This window comes from Chiloscyllium punctatum, chromosome 5, assembly GCF_047496795.1.
Source record: "Chiloscyllium punctatum isolate Juve2018m chromosome 5, sChiPun1.3, whole genome shotgun sequence".
Lineage (NCBI taxonomy): Eukaryota > Metazoa > Chordata > Chondrichthyes > Orectolobiformes > Hemiscylliidae > Chiloscyllium > Chiloscyllium punctatum.
In genome coordinates, this window is record NC_092743.1 from 66363380 (window position 1) to 66376436 (window position 13057).

Genomic DNA, 13057 nt, shown 5'->3' on the forward strand with positions numbered 1-13057 from the left:
CCCAGCACTGATCCTGGTGGCACTCCACTGGTCACAGGCCTCCAGTCTGAAAAACAACCCTCCACCACCACCCTCTGTCTTCTACCTTTGAGCCAGTTCTGTATCCAAATGGCTAGTTATCCCTGTATTCCATGAGATCTAACCTTGCTAATCAGTCTCCCATGGGGTACCTTGTTGTTCTCCTTACTGAAGTCCACATAGATCACATCTACCGCTAATTACCTCAACCACTTCCTATGGTTGTGAGTTCCACATTCTATCCAGTTTTTGATATAAGAGAGTTGAATGTAATGGTAGCAAATGGTTTAGCCACTCTGCATTGCATTGGCTGGACCCAATAAAGCACGAATGGCTCCTCACCTGTTCATTAAAGCTGCTTACTATTTCATGACCATCCTGGTCTGTATTACAAATTCCAGTTTCTTTGTTACAAAGTGTTTTCTTAAATCACTCTTTCCTGTCTTCTCCACCATCCCTTCAAAGAACAAAATTTGTGGAATTCTTTGCCTCTAAGATTAAGAGCATTGTTCAGCTACCTCTTTTTTCCCTTCCCTTAACTCACAGACCCAAACTTCTATGCCCAACCCTAAACCTATATATTCCTTCAGTCATGATTTGGAGATGCCGGTGTTGGACTGGGGTGTACAAAAGTTAAAAATCATACAACACCGCGTCAGAGTTTATTTGGAAGGACTAGCTTTCAGAGCACTGCTCCTTCATCAGGTGGTTGTGGAGAATTACATTGTAAGACACTGAATTTGTAGCAAAACCTTTGCTATAAATTCTGTGTCTTATAATCTTATTCTCCACAAACACTAGATGAAGGCGTGGTGCTCCAAAAGCTGGTGCTTCAAAACAAACCTGTTGGACTATAACCTGGTGTTGTGTGATTTTTAACTACATTCCTTTAGCTTCTCCTTTCATTCCTCTTAACCTCTCAGCTCTTCTTGACAGAAGAATCCAAAAGACCCACTTGTGCTCCTCTAAATAAAAATGGAAAGAACTAAGAATGCTGTAAATCAGAAACAAAAACAGAAATTGTTGGAAAAGTAAGTTCTGAGGAAAGGTAACTCAATCCAAAACATTAATTCTGCTGTCTCCCCGCAAATGCTGTCAGACCTGCTCGCTCTATCCTAGTCTCACTAAGCAGCTGACCATCCTCCTTTCTTTTCTGGTCCAATATTAGCTGATGTCACTGATGCTTTCTTTCTTGATGTACTGCTTCCTCACTCCTTGAGATTTGTCATCATCACTCACTCCTTGAAAATCTAAACCTTGATCCTCTCAGTCTTTGCAAATTATACCACTAACACCAACATCATTTCCTCTCTAGAAACATATTATTAATTCTCTCAAAATCTGTGCCAATCTTTTCAGGGATTCTGTGATTTAATCCTTCCAAGCAGATTTTACCACTTGGCACAGTGTTGTTTCACTATTATCAAAGAGACAAATGACATTCCATGTGATTTTGTCAGAGCAAACTCTCCCCTCTGACTCATCATGACCTGCCTAAAGCCTTTGACATCATCCTCCTCCATTTCTTCTTTACTGCCATCCAATTGGGTGAGAATGCACTCACTTGATTCCCTTACTGTCTATTTGTTATAATTAGTGAATCAAGGGGCTCCTGTGTGCAGTGGTAGTGTCCCTACCTCAGGGTCAGAAGACTCACCTGCCCAGAGGTTGGTTATAACTTCTTTGAATGGTTAATTAGAAGTATATATAACCAGTGAATTTAGTGGCTTCTCTTCCTGCTTCTGTGCCATTAGCTTTGGTGCTCCCCAGTGATCTTCCTGGGCCCCCTTTTATTGCTCATCCATGTGCCGCTTTTCAGTGGCACAATTTAAACATGCAAGACCAGATTTTTGCAGAGTTGGGAAGAGTCCACAGACCTTCCTTCCCCATCTTCTTCACAATCAATATTTGCCAGTGTGGGAAATATGGCATTCACACAGGAATGAAACCCAGACTCAATAGAACCATTTGAACTCAGTGCTGAATTAAAACATTAGTTAAAAATCACACAACACCATGTTATAGTCCAACAGTTTTAATTGGAAGTACACTAGCTTTCGGAGCGATGCTCCTTCATCAGGTGATTGTGGAGGGCTCGATTGTAACACAGAATTTATAGCAAAAATTTGCAGTGTGATGTAACTGAAATTATACATTGAAAAATTGGTTGTCTGTTAAGCCTTTCATCTGTTAGAATACAGTGAAAGTTTCACTTCTTTCATGTGTAAATCACAAAACCCTTTTTTTTAAAAGTTGCATTCTCGGGTTAGCTGTTAACAATGGTGATAGCTAGACAATATGTTGAAGGAAGTGAAACTATCACTGTATTCTAACAGATGAAAGGCTTAACAGACAATCAATTTTTCAATGTATAATTTCAGTTACATCACACTGCAAATTTTTGCTATAAATTCTGTGTTACGATCAAGCCCTCCACAATCACCTGATGAAGGAGCGTCCCTCCGAAAGCTAGTGTACTTCCAATTAAACCTGTTGAACTATAACCTGGTGTTGTGTGATTTTTAACTTTGTACACCCCAGTCCAACACCGGCATCTCCAAATCAGAATTAAAACATGATCTGGAGATGCCGATGTTGGACTGGGGTGTACAAAGTTAAAAATCACACAACACCAGGTTATAGTCCAACAGGTTTAATTGGAAGCACATTAGCTTTCGGAGGGATGCTCCTTCATCAGGTGGTTGTGGAGGACACAATTGTAAGGCACAGAATTTATAGCAAAAATTTACAATGTGATGTAACTGAAATAATACATTGAAAAATACCTTGATTGTTGAGTCTTTCATCTGTTCGAATACCATGATAGTTTCACTTCTTTCATGTGTAAATCACAAAACCTTTTTTTAAAAGTTGCTTTCTCAGGTTAGCTGTAACAATAGGTGATAGCTAGACAATATGTTGAAGGCGTTTGCCCCCTGTGTTCTCTGTCTAAGCCATGATGTTTAGATTGATTCTAATCTAAAAAGTAAGATAACAGAGTTTTACATGAATTCTAGCAGTCTTTGAGCAAAGTACAATGCAACTCTGCAAGTACAAATTTACCTCACAAAATATATGTGTGTATGTGGGTCTTTGTCTCTGTGTGTGTGTTTCTCTATCTGGGTTGGAGGGTTGTGGGTGTGAGAGAGAGTGTATATGAATGTGTAGTGAGTGTAGAGTGTCTTAACTCTGTGAGGGGGTGCATGTGGGAGTGTGTGTGCATGTCTGGGTTGGGGAGGATTGTGCGTGTCTGTGAGAGAGAGTGTAGAGTCGTCTAAGTCTCTGAGAGGATGCCTGTGTGGGTGTGGGTGTGACTTTGTGTGTGTAGGAGTGTCTTTGTGTGTGTATAGTGCAATGGTGGTCACCTGTAATGTGACATGAACCCAAGGTTCCGGTTGAGGCCCTCCCTACGGGTACCGAACTTAGCTATCAGCCTCTGCTCGGCCACTTTTCGCTGCTGCCTGTCCTGAAGTCAGGATGGTCACCCGAAGGTCCAAGGTTAAATGTCCTGGACCACTGAAATGTTCCCCAACTGGGAGGGAATACTCCTGTCTATTGATTGTTGTGTGATGCCCATTCATCCATTGTCGTAGCCTTTGGGGAAACCGAGCAAAGGCTACAACAATGGATGAATGGGCATCACACAACAATCAATAGACAGGAGAGTTCCCTCCCAGTTGGGGAACACTTCAGCGGTCCAGGACATTCAACCTTGGACCTTCAGGTGATCATCCTCCAAGGCGGACTTCGGGAGGGCCTCAACCGGGACCTTGGGTTCATGTCACACTACAGGTGACCACCATTGCACTATACACACACACACACAGACACTCCTAAACACACACGCACAAAGACATGCACACAGACACTCACACACACCCTTACAGACACACACACTCCCACACTCACACAGGCATCCTCTCAGAGACTTAGATGACTCTACACTCATGCACACACATATACACTCTCTCAAAGACACTCACAATCCCCCTACCCCAGACACGCACACACTCCCACACTCGCATATGCACCCCCTCACAGACTTATCACTCTACACTCACTACACACACATATACACTCTCTCTCATACTCAACTCCCAACCCAGACAGAGACACACACACACACACACGACAGACAAAGACCCACATACACACATATTTTGTGGGGTGAATTTGTACTTGCAGAGTTACATTGTGCTTTGCTCAAAAACTGCATGAATTCATGTAAAACTCTGTTATCTCACTTTTTAGATTAGAATCAATCTAAACATCATGGCATAGACAGAGAAAACAGGGGGCTTCAATATGCCTTCAACATATTGTCGAGCTATCACCTATTGTTACAGCTAACCTGAGAAAGCAACTTTTAAAAAAAGGTTTTGTGATTTACACATGAAAGAAGTGAAATTATCATGGTATTCGAACAGATGAAAGATTCAACAGACAATTAAGGTATTTTTCAATGTATAATTTCAGTTACATCACACTGTAAATTTTTGCTATAAATTCTGTGCCTTAGAATGGTGTCCTCCACTATCACCTGATGGAGTGGTGCTCCGAAAGCTAGTGTGCTTCCAATTAAACCTATTGGACTATAACCTGGTGTGTAATTTTTAACTTTGAATTAAAACAGATTGCATTTGGCTATTGCAAGGCCAGTGTGTGACTCATATTCGTGTAGTAGAAATAAATGCTCTTGAAAGGCAGAAAGAGTCAGTATAATGATCTTGTTTTAAAGTTTCTAAATGCTCTGTGCATTAAAGTTAAAAAAGAAAAGGCTGTAATTGTCAGTAAGAGTTAAGAAAACTCTCTGGTGAGCAGCTTTTGTTTTTTAGCTGGGAAGTTTCAATCGAGTGTTTTGTTGATTTAGTACTTGCTTGCCCTTGGTCCAACCTCCCACCACAGTCCCTCCACTCCCCTACACCCCTGAGTGAAAATCAATCTTTTAAGATACATTTCACTGAGGTGGTCCAGGAGTCAGGAAACTGCTTTATGCTACCATCTTGGTAGCTAATATTCAGCCCACAGTATCAACACTGATTCTATGTCACCACACACTCTCTCAATTCTTCCACTGTCTCCAAATGATCAGACTGCTTGTCTGTCACCTATACTGGATGAGCAGAATATGTCTCCAGCTAAATATTGGGCAGCCCAAAGATATTTCCTCTGCCATATACTTTGCTTCTGGGCACTGATTCTACCCCTCTCCATGCAAACATCTGATATCAAGCCATGTTCACTCATTTAAGTGTGATCTTGAGATAGTTGACACAATCATTCCATCATGAGGACATCTATTTCCACATGCATGACATCACTTGAATCTGTTCCTACCCCAACATTTTTGAAACCATTATTTCTCTTTTTGTTATCTCTAGACTTAACAATTTCAATCCATGTCTGGCTGATCTTTCATCACTCACTCTCCTTAATGTGAAACTATCCAAAGTTCAGCTACTCAATGACTTAACTTGCACCAAGTCCACTCAGCAATCACTCCTATGCTCACTGACGTTGTATACATTCCTAATTAGCGAAAGAACTGTTTTGAAATTCCCATCCTTGGTTGCCATCAGTGGCCTCACCTATCCTATCTCTGTGACTTTCTCCATCTCTACTACCTTCCAATACATTTGCATTCATCTAATTCTAGCCTCTTGATCATCCCCAATTACAATGACTGCACTGTTGGCAGATGGGCCCTTGGTCGCTCAGACTCTAAGTTCTGCCATTCTCTTTTACAATCATTCTGGCTTTCCAGCTCTCTTTGCAGTCTGAGGATATCTCTGAAAGCTGATCTCTTTAGACACATCCTAAATAATATCAAAATTTGTTTGGTAACAATCATGCGAAGTGTATTGGGGTGTTTTATTATGTTAAAGGATGCATAACAAGCTATTGTTGTTATTTTATTAATAGATGTCTGCCAAGCTGATAAACTCAACTAAGATGAATCTTCTCCTGAATGAGTACAGAACTGACAATCGTTATAAGGACTACTATGTCAATTTGGTAAGCCAACTGTACAAAGATCTGTCAGTGTGCAGACTTTAGATATTTTCTAATCAACCTGTTCAGAGATACTATTACACATCTCTGAAACAGGACCTCCTGGCTTAGAGGTAGGGGTACTGTGCCACAAGAGCCCTGCTGTGTTGACTGTGCTGTCAGTTACTTCAGTTTTTTTACATTATCAGCAAGATTTTATATAGCAGTAACTGAATTAGGTGTCTAATATTTTCCAATCTCTTAATGGTGAAGCAAAGTTTACCTTTATATGGGTACTTCCTATATAAGAATGTCTTGCATGCCAAGATCCAAACTTTTAGTTTATAAGGAAAATCCTGCAGGAACACTGCACTTGCATGTAGTAAATTCTTGTATATTCCAGAATAATTGCATGCATCAACTTTTGGCAGTCTGCTTTATGATTGTTAAGCAATTCTTATAGTGTTACCCATACATGTTCTCTGAAATGTCTACATCCTGCTCCTTGAATCTTCTCTGTAATCTTTGGAGTTTATAAAGTTCACTGAGCATTATGTGATTTCCCTTCTAATTTCTGAATTCTTTGGGTGCAATTTCTCCCTCCCCAGAGAAAAGGAAGTAATGGGGTGAGTTGACCCCGGGGAGAGAAACTTTGCGCACCTCAGCATTAAATTACAGAGCAAAAAGGTCCACTGGGAACTTTCTCAACTCGACAGCAATTAAAGCCCCGAAGTTCCAAATAATCATTGTGCTACATTATAACAAATTCTATTATAAACAAATCATGCGACAAATTAACCACACAAATGCCTTAGCTCACCAACTTCCCAAGCTGGCAAAGTTTCTGACTGGGAAAACATGGAGATCTGCCTTCTGGGTTAGGGGAGATTTCAATTGCCCAACTCTGGAGAAAATTGGAGAAGTAGACGAAGGAGCAAGAGGTAGTCCCTGAAAACTGTGGACAGCCCTACCCTGTCTCCAAACACCCTGACCACGCCCTATCCCCATGACTCCTACACTGTGACAGGAAGAAGAAACATTTACCTTCTTGCTGCTGGTTCCCTTAAGGGTTAGGCTTCAACCAGTGGACTTAGCCAGAAGCAGGTCAGCTCTGATGGGTAGCTAGCTTCTGATGAGCTGTGTTGTCAATGTTGAGGCCTGTATTGTTTTTAGTTTCTGAGCTGATTGCTGGGCAATAAGGTGAAGTATCTTGTTGGTTGGGATGGTATGTTAGCTACTACCTAATACCCTTGCCCCGATACCTTTAAAGAAAAAGAATGAGAAAATTCTTCTAAATCCAAAAGGGTTTAATATTTTTACATCCCTTTGATCATTCTTTCATTCTAAGGTTGTGATTTAACCCTTCACTAGAATAACCACTCCATCTGTCTACACCTTCCATTCTCCATGTTTCACTCTCTCTCTCTCCTGAAAATATTACAGCTATGAATATTAAATGCAATAGATGCATTGTCATTGGAATCAGTTCTGGGGCAGAGTGACCTGTACAAGAGATACCGGAACTCGAGGGGGATCAATATCCTGGTGGGGAGATTTGTTAGATTTACTTAGGAGAGTTTAAGTTATTCTGGCAGGGGGTGGGACCCAAGATAGCAGTGAGACAAAAGAGAAGATTGAGGCTAATGCAGAAGTTAGAGAGCAAGTTAAATAGACAAGGAAGGCAAGAGCACAGCAAGGAATGAGGGAAGATTGATGAATTACAGTTATAATTGCATTTATTTCAATAAAGAGGCCTAACAGTTAAGGCAGGTGAACCTAGGGCATGGTTGGGAACATGGGACTGGGATATCATTGCTATTATAGAAACATGGCTGAGGGAGGACAGAACTGGCAGCTCAATGTTCTAGGATACAAATGCTATTGGAAGGAGAGAAGGGGAAGCAAGGGGGGGCGGGGGGATGGTATTTGGGATAACATCACGGCAGTAATTAGGATATTCCTGAGGGATCATCCAGTGAAGCTATATGGGAGGAACTGAGATATAAAAAGGGGGTGGTCACTTTGATGGGATTGTTTTACAGGCTCCCCAATAGTCAGCAGGAAATTGAGGAGCAAATATGTAAGGTGATTGCAAATAGCTGTAAGAATAATAGAGTTGTAATAGTAGGAGATTTTAACTTTCCAAACATAGACTGAGACTGCCATTATGTTAAAGACATGGATGGGGGATAATTTACTAAGTGTGTTGAGGAAAACTTTCTCAATCACATGGCCCTACTAGAGTAGCGAGAAAACTTGACCTCCTCTTGGGAAATAAGTCAGAGCAAGTGACTGAGGTGTTAGTGGGGCAGCACTTTGGGACCAGAAACTATCATTCTAATTTAAAATAGTTTTAAAATAAAATGTAAAAGGAACGCTCTGGTCAACAAGTTAAAGTTCAAAATTGGGACAAGGCTAACTTTGACAATCAAAAGTTGGTTGAGGAAGGCTCTTCACAGGTAAAGGGATGTCTGGGAAATGGAAGGCTTTCAAGAGCGAGATAATGAGTTCAGGGCCAGTATGTTCCTGTGTGAAGGGCAAGGCTGGCAGGAGTAGGGAATACTGATTAACTAGAGATATTGAAGCTCTGGTCAAGGAAAAGAAGGAAGCATATGTCAGGTATAAGCTGCTGGGATCAAATGAGTCCCTTGAGTATAAGGGGTTTAGGAATAAACTTAAGAGGAAAGCTAGGGAACTCAGGAAAATAAATAATTATATCTTGAAAAGAGTCCACATTACAGAAGAGGAAGTGTTGGAGATCTTAAAACACAAAGTTAGATAAATCCCCAAGATCTGATCAAGTGTATTCGGGTAGGAAGATGGGAAAGAATCAGCAGGCCTCCTTGCTTGAGATATTGACATCATTGATAGCCATGGGAGAGGTGCCGGGAGACTGGAGGGTTGTGCCACTACTTAAAGGCTGCAATGAAAAGCCAGGGAACTATAAACCAGTGAGCCTAACATCAGTGGGGGATAAGTAGTTGCAGAGGATTCTGAGAGACAGGATCTACAGAATTTGGAAATGCAAGGACTGATTAGAAATAGTCAACATGGCTTTGTGCGTGGGAAATCATGTGTTACAAATTTGATCAAATTTTTTGATGAAGTGACCAAGATGATAGATGAAGGCAGATTGGTATTCACCTTCTACGTAGACTTTAGCAAGACCGTCAACAAGGTTCCACATGATAGACTGATTATCAAGATCACATGGGATTCAGGAAGATTGGTTACATGATTGTCTTGAAGGTGAGAAGCAGAGACTGGTGGTAAAGGGTTGTTGTTCAGTCTGGAGGCCTGTGACCAGTGGTGTGCTGCAAGGATTGGTGCTGGGTCCACTGTTGTTTGTAATTGATATAAATGTTTTGGTTGAGAGTATCGGAGGCATGGTTGGTAAGTCTGTGGGCAACACAAAATTGGTGGTGTTGTGGACAGCAAGAAGGTTAACTAAGAGTACAAGGGGATCTTGATCAACTGGGCCAGTGGGTCAAATAATGTGAGATGGAGGTTAATTCAGATAAATGCAAGGTGTTGCATTTTGGTGAGACAAACTAGGACAGGATTTACACTGTTAATGGTATGGCTCTAGGGAATGTTTTTGAACAGAGAGACCCTAGGGGTGCATGTACATAGTTCCTTGAAAATTGTATCACAGGTAGACAGGGTGGTGAAGAAAGCATTTGGCACGCTTGCTTCATTGGACAGAGCATTGAGTACAGAGTTAGGATGTCATATTACAGCTGTACAAGACATTGGTAAGGCCACTTACAGTGTACTGCGTACAATTCTGGTTGTTCTGCTATAGGAAGAATGTTATTAAACTGTAAAGGTTGCAAAAAATTTAGTTACCAAGACTGAAAGGTATGGGTTATAAGGAGAGGTTGGATAGACTGGAGCTTTCTTCCCTGGAATGTAGGAAGCTGAGGGATGACCTTATTGAGATTTATAAAACCATGAGGGGCATGAATAGGGTGAATGGCTAGGATCCTTTTCCCAGGGGAGGGGAGTCCAAGACTAGCAGGCATAGGTTTAAGATGAGAGGGGAAAGATTTAAAAAGAACTTAAGGGGCAACGTTTTTACACAGAGGATATGTATAAATGGAATGAGTTGCCAGAGGAAGAGATGGCGGTGGGTACAATTACCACATTTAAAAGGCATTTGGACAGGTACAAGCATAGGAAAGGCTTACAGGTTATAGGCCAAATGCATGCAGGCAAATCAAACTAGTTCAGTTTTGGAAACCTGGTCAGTATAGACAATTTGGGCCAAAGGCCTATTTCCATGCTGTATGCCTCTATGACTCGATAACTGCATGAAATGCATTTCTCACCAAGGTCAGTTTTCTTTTGTTCATTCACTGGATGTTGATGTTGATGGCTTGGCCAGCACTTAATTTCCATTCATAATTGTCCTGGAGCAATGATGATGAATTACTTTCTTGAACTGCTCAGTCCATAAGTATAGGTACTGTTAGGAAAGGACTTCCAGGATTTTGACGCAGTGAAGGGCCAGCAGGATAGCTCCAAGGCAGGGGAACTTGCAGGTGGGGATATTCCCATTTATCTGCTGTACTTGTTGTTTTAGGTGGAAGGGGCATGGGTTTGGAAAGTGGTTTCTAAGGAGTCTTGGTGAATTGCTGCCATGCATCTTATAGATTGCACAGTAGTAGCTCTCTGTACATCAGTGGTGAAGGGACCACATATGGAAGTTGCGAGACAGCTGCCAATTAAGTGGGTTGCTGTGTTCTGGATGGAATTAATCTTTTCAAGTGTTTTTGGAGTTGCATTCGTCCAGACAAATGGGGAGATATTCCATCACAGTCCAACTTATGCCATGCTGATGGTGGACTGGCTTTGAGGAGTCAGGAGATAAGTCATTTGCCATAAAATTTCTTGTAGCCACAGTATTTATATGGCTTGTCCAGTTCAGTTTCTAGAAAATAGTGATCCACAGGATGTTGTTAGTGGGGCGGTATTCATTGGTAGTAATACCATTGAATGTCAAAGGTTGGGTTCTGTTTTGTTGAAGACAGATATTGACCAACATAGATTAGATTACATTACAGTATGGAAACAGGCCCTTCGGCCCAACAAGTCCACACTGACCCGCCGAAGCGCAACCCACCCATACCCCTACATTTACTCCTTACCTAACACTACAGGCAATTTAGCATGACCAATTCACCTGACCTGCACATCTTTGGACTGTGGGAGGAAACCGGAGCACCCGGAGGAAACCCACGCAGACACGGGCAGAACGTGCAAACTCCACACAGTCAGTCACCTGAGGCGGGAATTGAACCTGGGTCTCTGGCACTGTGAGGCAGCAGTGCTAACCACTGTTACTTAACACTCATCAGTCTGAGCTGAACATTATTCATGTCTTTCTGTATTTGGTTAAAAGTCACATGACACTCATTCTAAGTGATTAGAGACTTAACAGCCATCTATGTTTGTCTAATACATCGCATCAGTTGCATGACATTTTGATATTTTACTTATAAATTCTGGGTCCAATGTATCCTGCTCCACTAGCTCCCTGATGAAAGAGCAGTGCTCAAAGTTTGTACGGTGTTGTGTGATTTATAACTTTGTCCACCCCCGTCCAACACCAGCACTCCACACCATTTCTGCATTTGGAATGGACTTTGTCAATATCTGAGGATTCACAAATGGTGCTATTCATTTCTATTTATTTTCTTTCTTCAGCTTATCTAATATCCCCTTAAATGCGTTTATGCTTTTTATTTCAATTGTTCTATATGATTGTGAGCTCCACATTCTAACTGCTTACTAGTTAAAGATGCTTCTCCTGATTTCACTATTGGATTTTTTAATGACAGTATTATATTTCTGGCCAATTGCTTTTCCGTGGCCTACAAATGGAAGTATATTTTCCATGTTTATCCAATCAAAATTCTTCACAAATTTGAGACCATGAATAGGTCATCAATCAGTCTTCACCCCATTGAGACTAATCATTCTGGTAGATGTAGCCCCTTAGTTTTGTTTTGTAGACTATAAGAAATACAACCAACAATAGGCTGTTCAGCCCCTCAAGCCTTCTCTGCCATTCAGTAGGATCATGGCTGATCCAATACTTTTCGTGTACACTTTTCTGCTCTTTCCACATAACTCTTGATTCCCCTACACATTAAGAATCTTTCACAGCTGTCTGTGGCAAAGGGTTTCAAAGATGCTCAACCCTCTGAGAGAAGAATTCCTCTTCATCTTGGTCTTAAATTGGTGTCTCTTAAGTCTTAGGTGATGCCTTCTGGTCCCAGAGTGTCCCATGATGGGAAATATCTTCTCAGTACTTCCCCGTAAGAACTCTACATGTTTCAATGAGATCATCTCTCATTCTTCCAAATTTCAATGAACAGAGTTTAACTTTTGCTTGTAAGAAAATGCTTCCATATCAATGATTATCCTAGTGAACCTTCTTTAAACTGCCTCCAATGATATTAATATATTTTATTTAAGGGGACCAAACTGCTTATAGTATTCCAGGTATGATCTCACCAGCATTTTATACAAATGCAGTAAAGACTTCCCTCCTCTTACACTCTAATCCCTTTGAAATAAAGGGCAACATTCAATTTGCCTTCCTAATTATCTGCTTCATCTGTGTGCCAGATTTGTGTTTTGTGCACAAGTACCCCTTCTTGTAAATTCTACGAAATTGTGAGTTCAGTGTCATTATGACCATTTTAGTGATGTGGAAGTCAGGATTGTGCATGGTCAGAGGATATGGGATTTATTTTATAGATTGATATTCAATCATCATTCAATATTTTTCTGACACTGTACTTTGTTTAAATATGATGACTTTGATACATTTGTTTTGATATCAGCTGCACAAAAATTACATTCTGATGTTAAACCAGTGCCTTCAGAATACCACCAACTATAAAGATCGATTATTTTTCAATATGTTAACTTCTTACATTTAATGTATGTAAGCTAAGCATATGTTGTTTGTTGTTAACTGTTAGTGGTCAGTCTTCATTAACTCTTTTATCTATACAACTCTCTTACCTGTCTCTGT

General features: G+C 40.9%; 1 protein-coding gene across 1 annotated transcript in view; it reads left to right on the top strand.

Annotated features, from left to right (window-relative positions):
- The window catches only part of LOC140476745 (chloride channel protein C-like), a 129567-nt gene that overhangs the window by 116157 nt on the left and 353 nt on the right, over positions 1 to 13057 (top strand). Inside the window, exon 15 of the mRNA XM_072569559.1 lies at positions 5941 to 6033. Within this exon, the coding sequence (XP_072425660.1) occupies positions 5941 to 6033 (93 nt within the window). The remainder of the gene's footprint in view (positions 1 to 5940; positions 6034 to 13057) is intronic.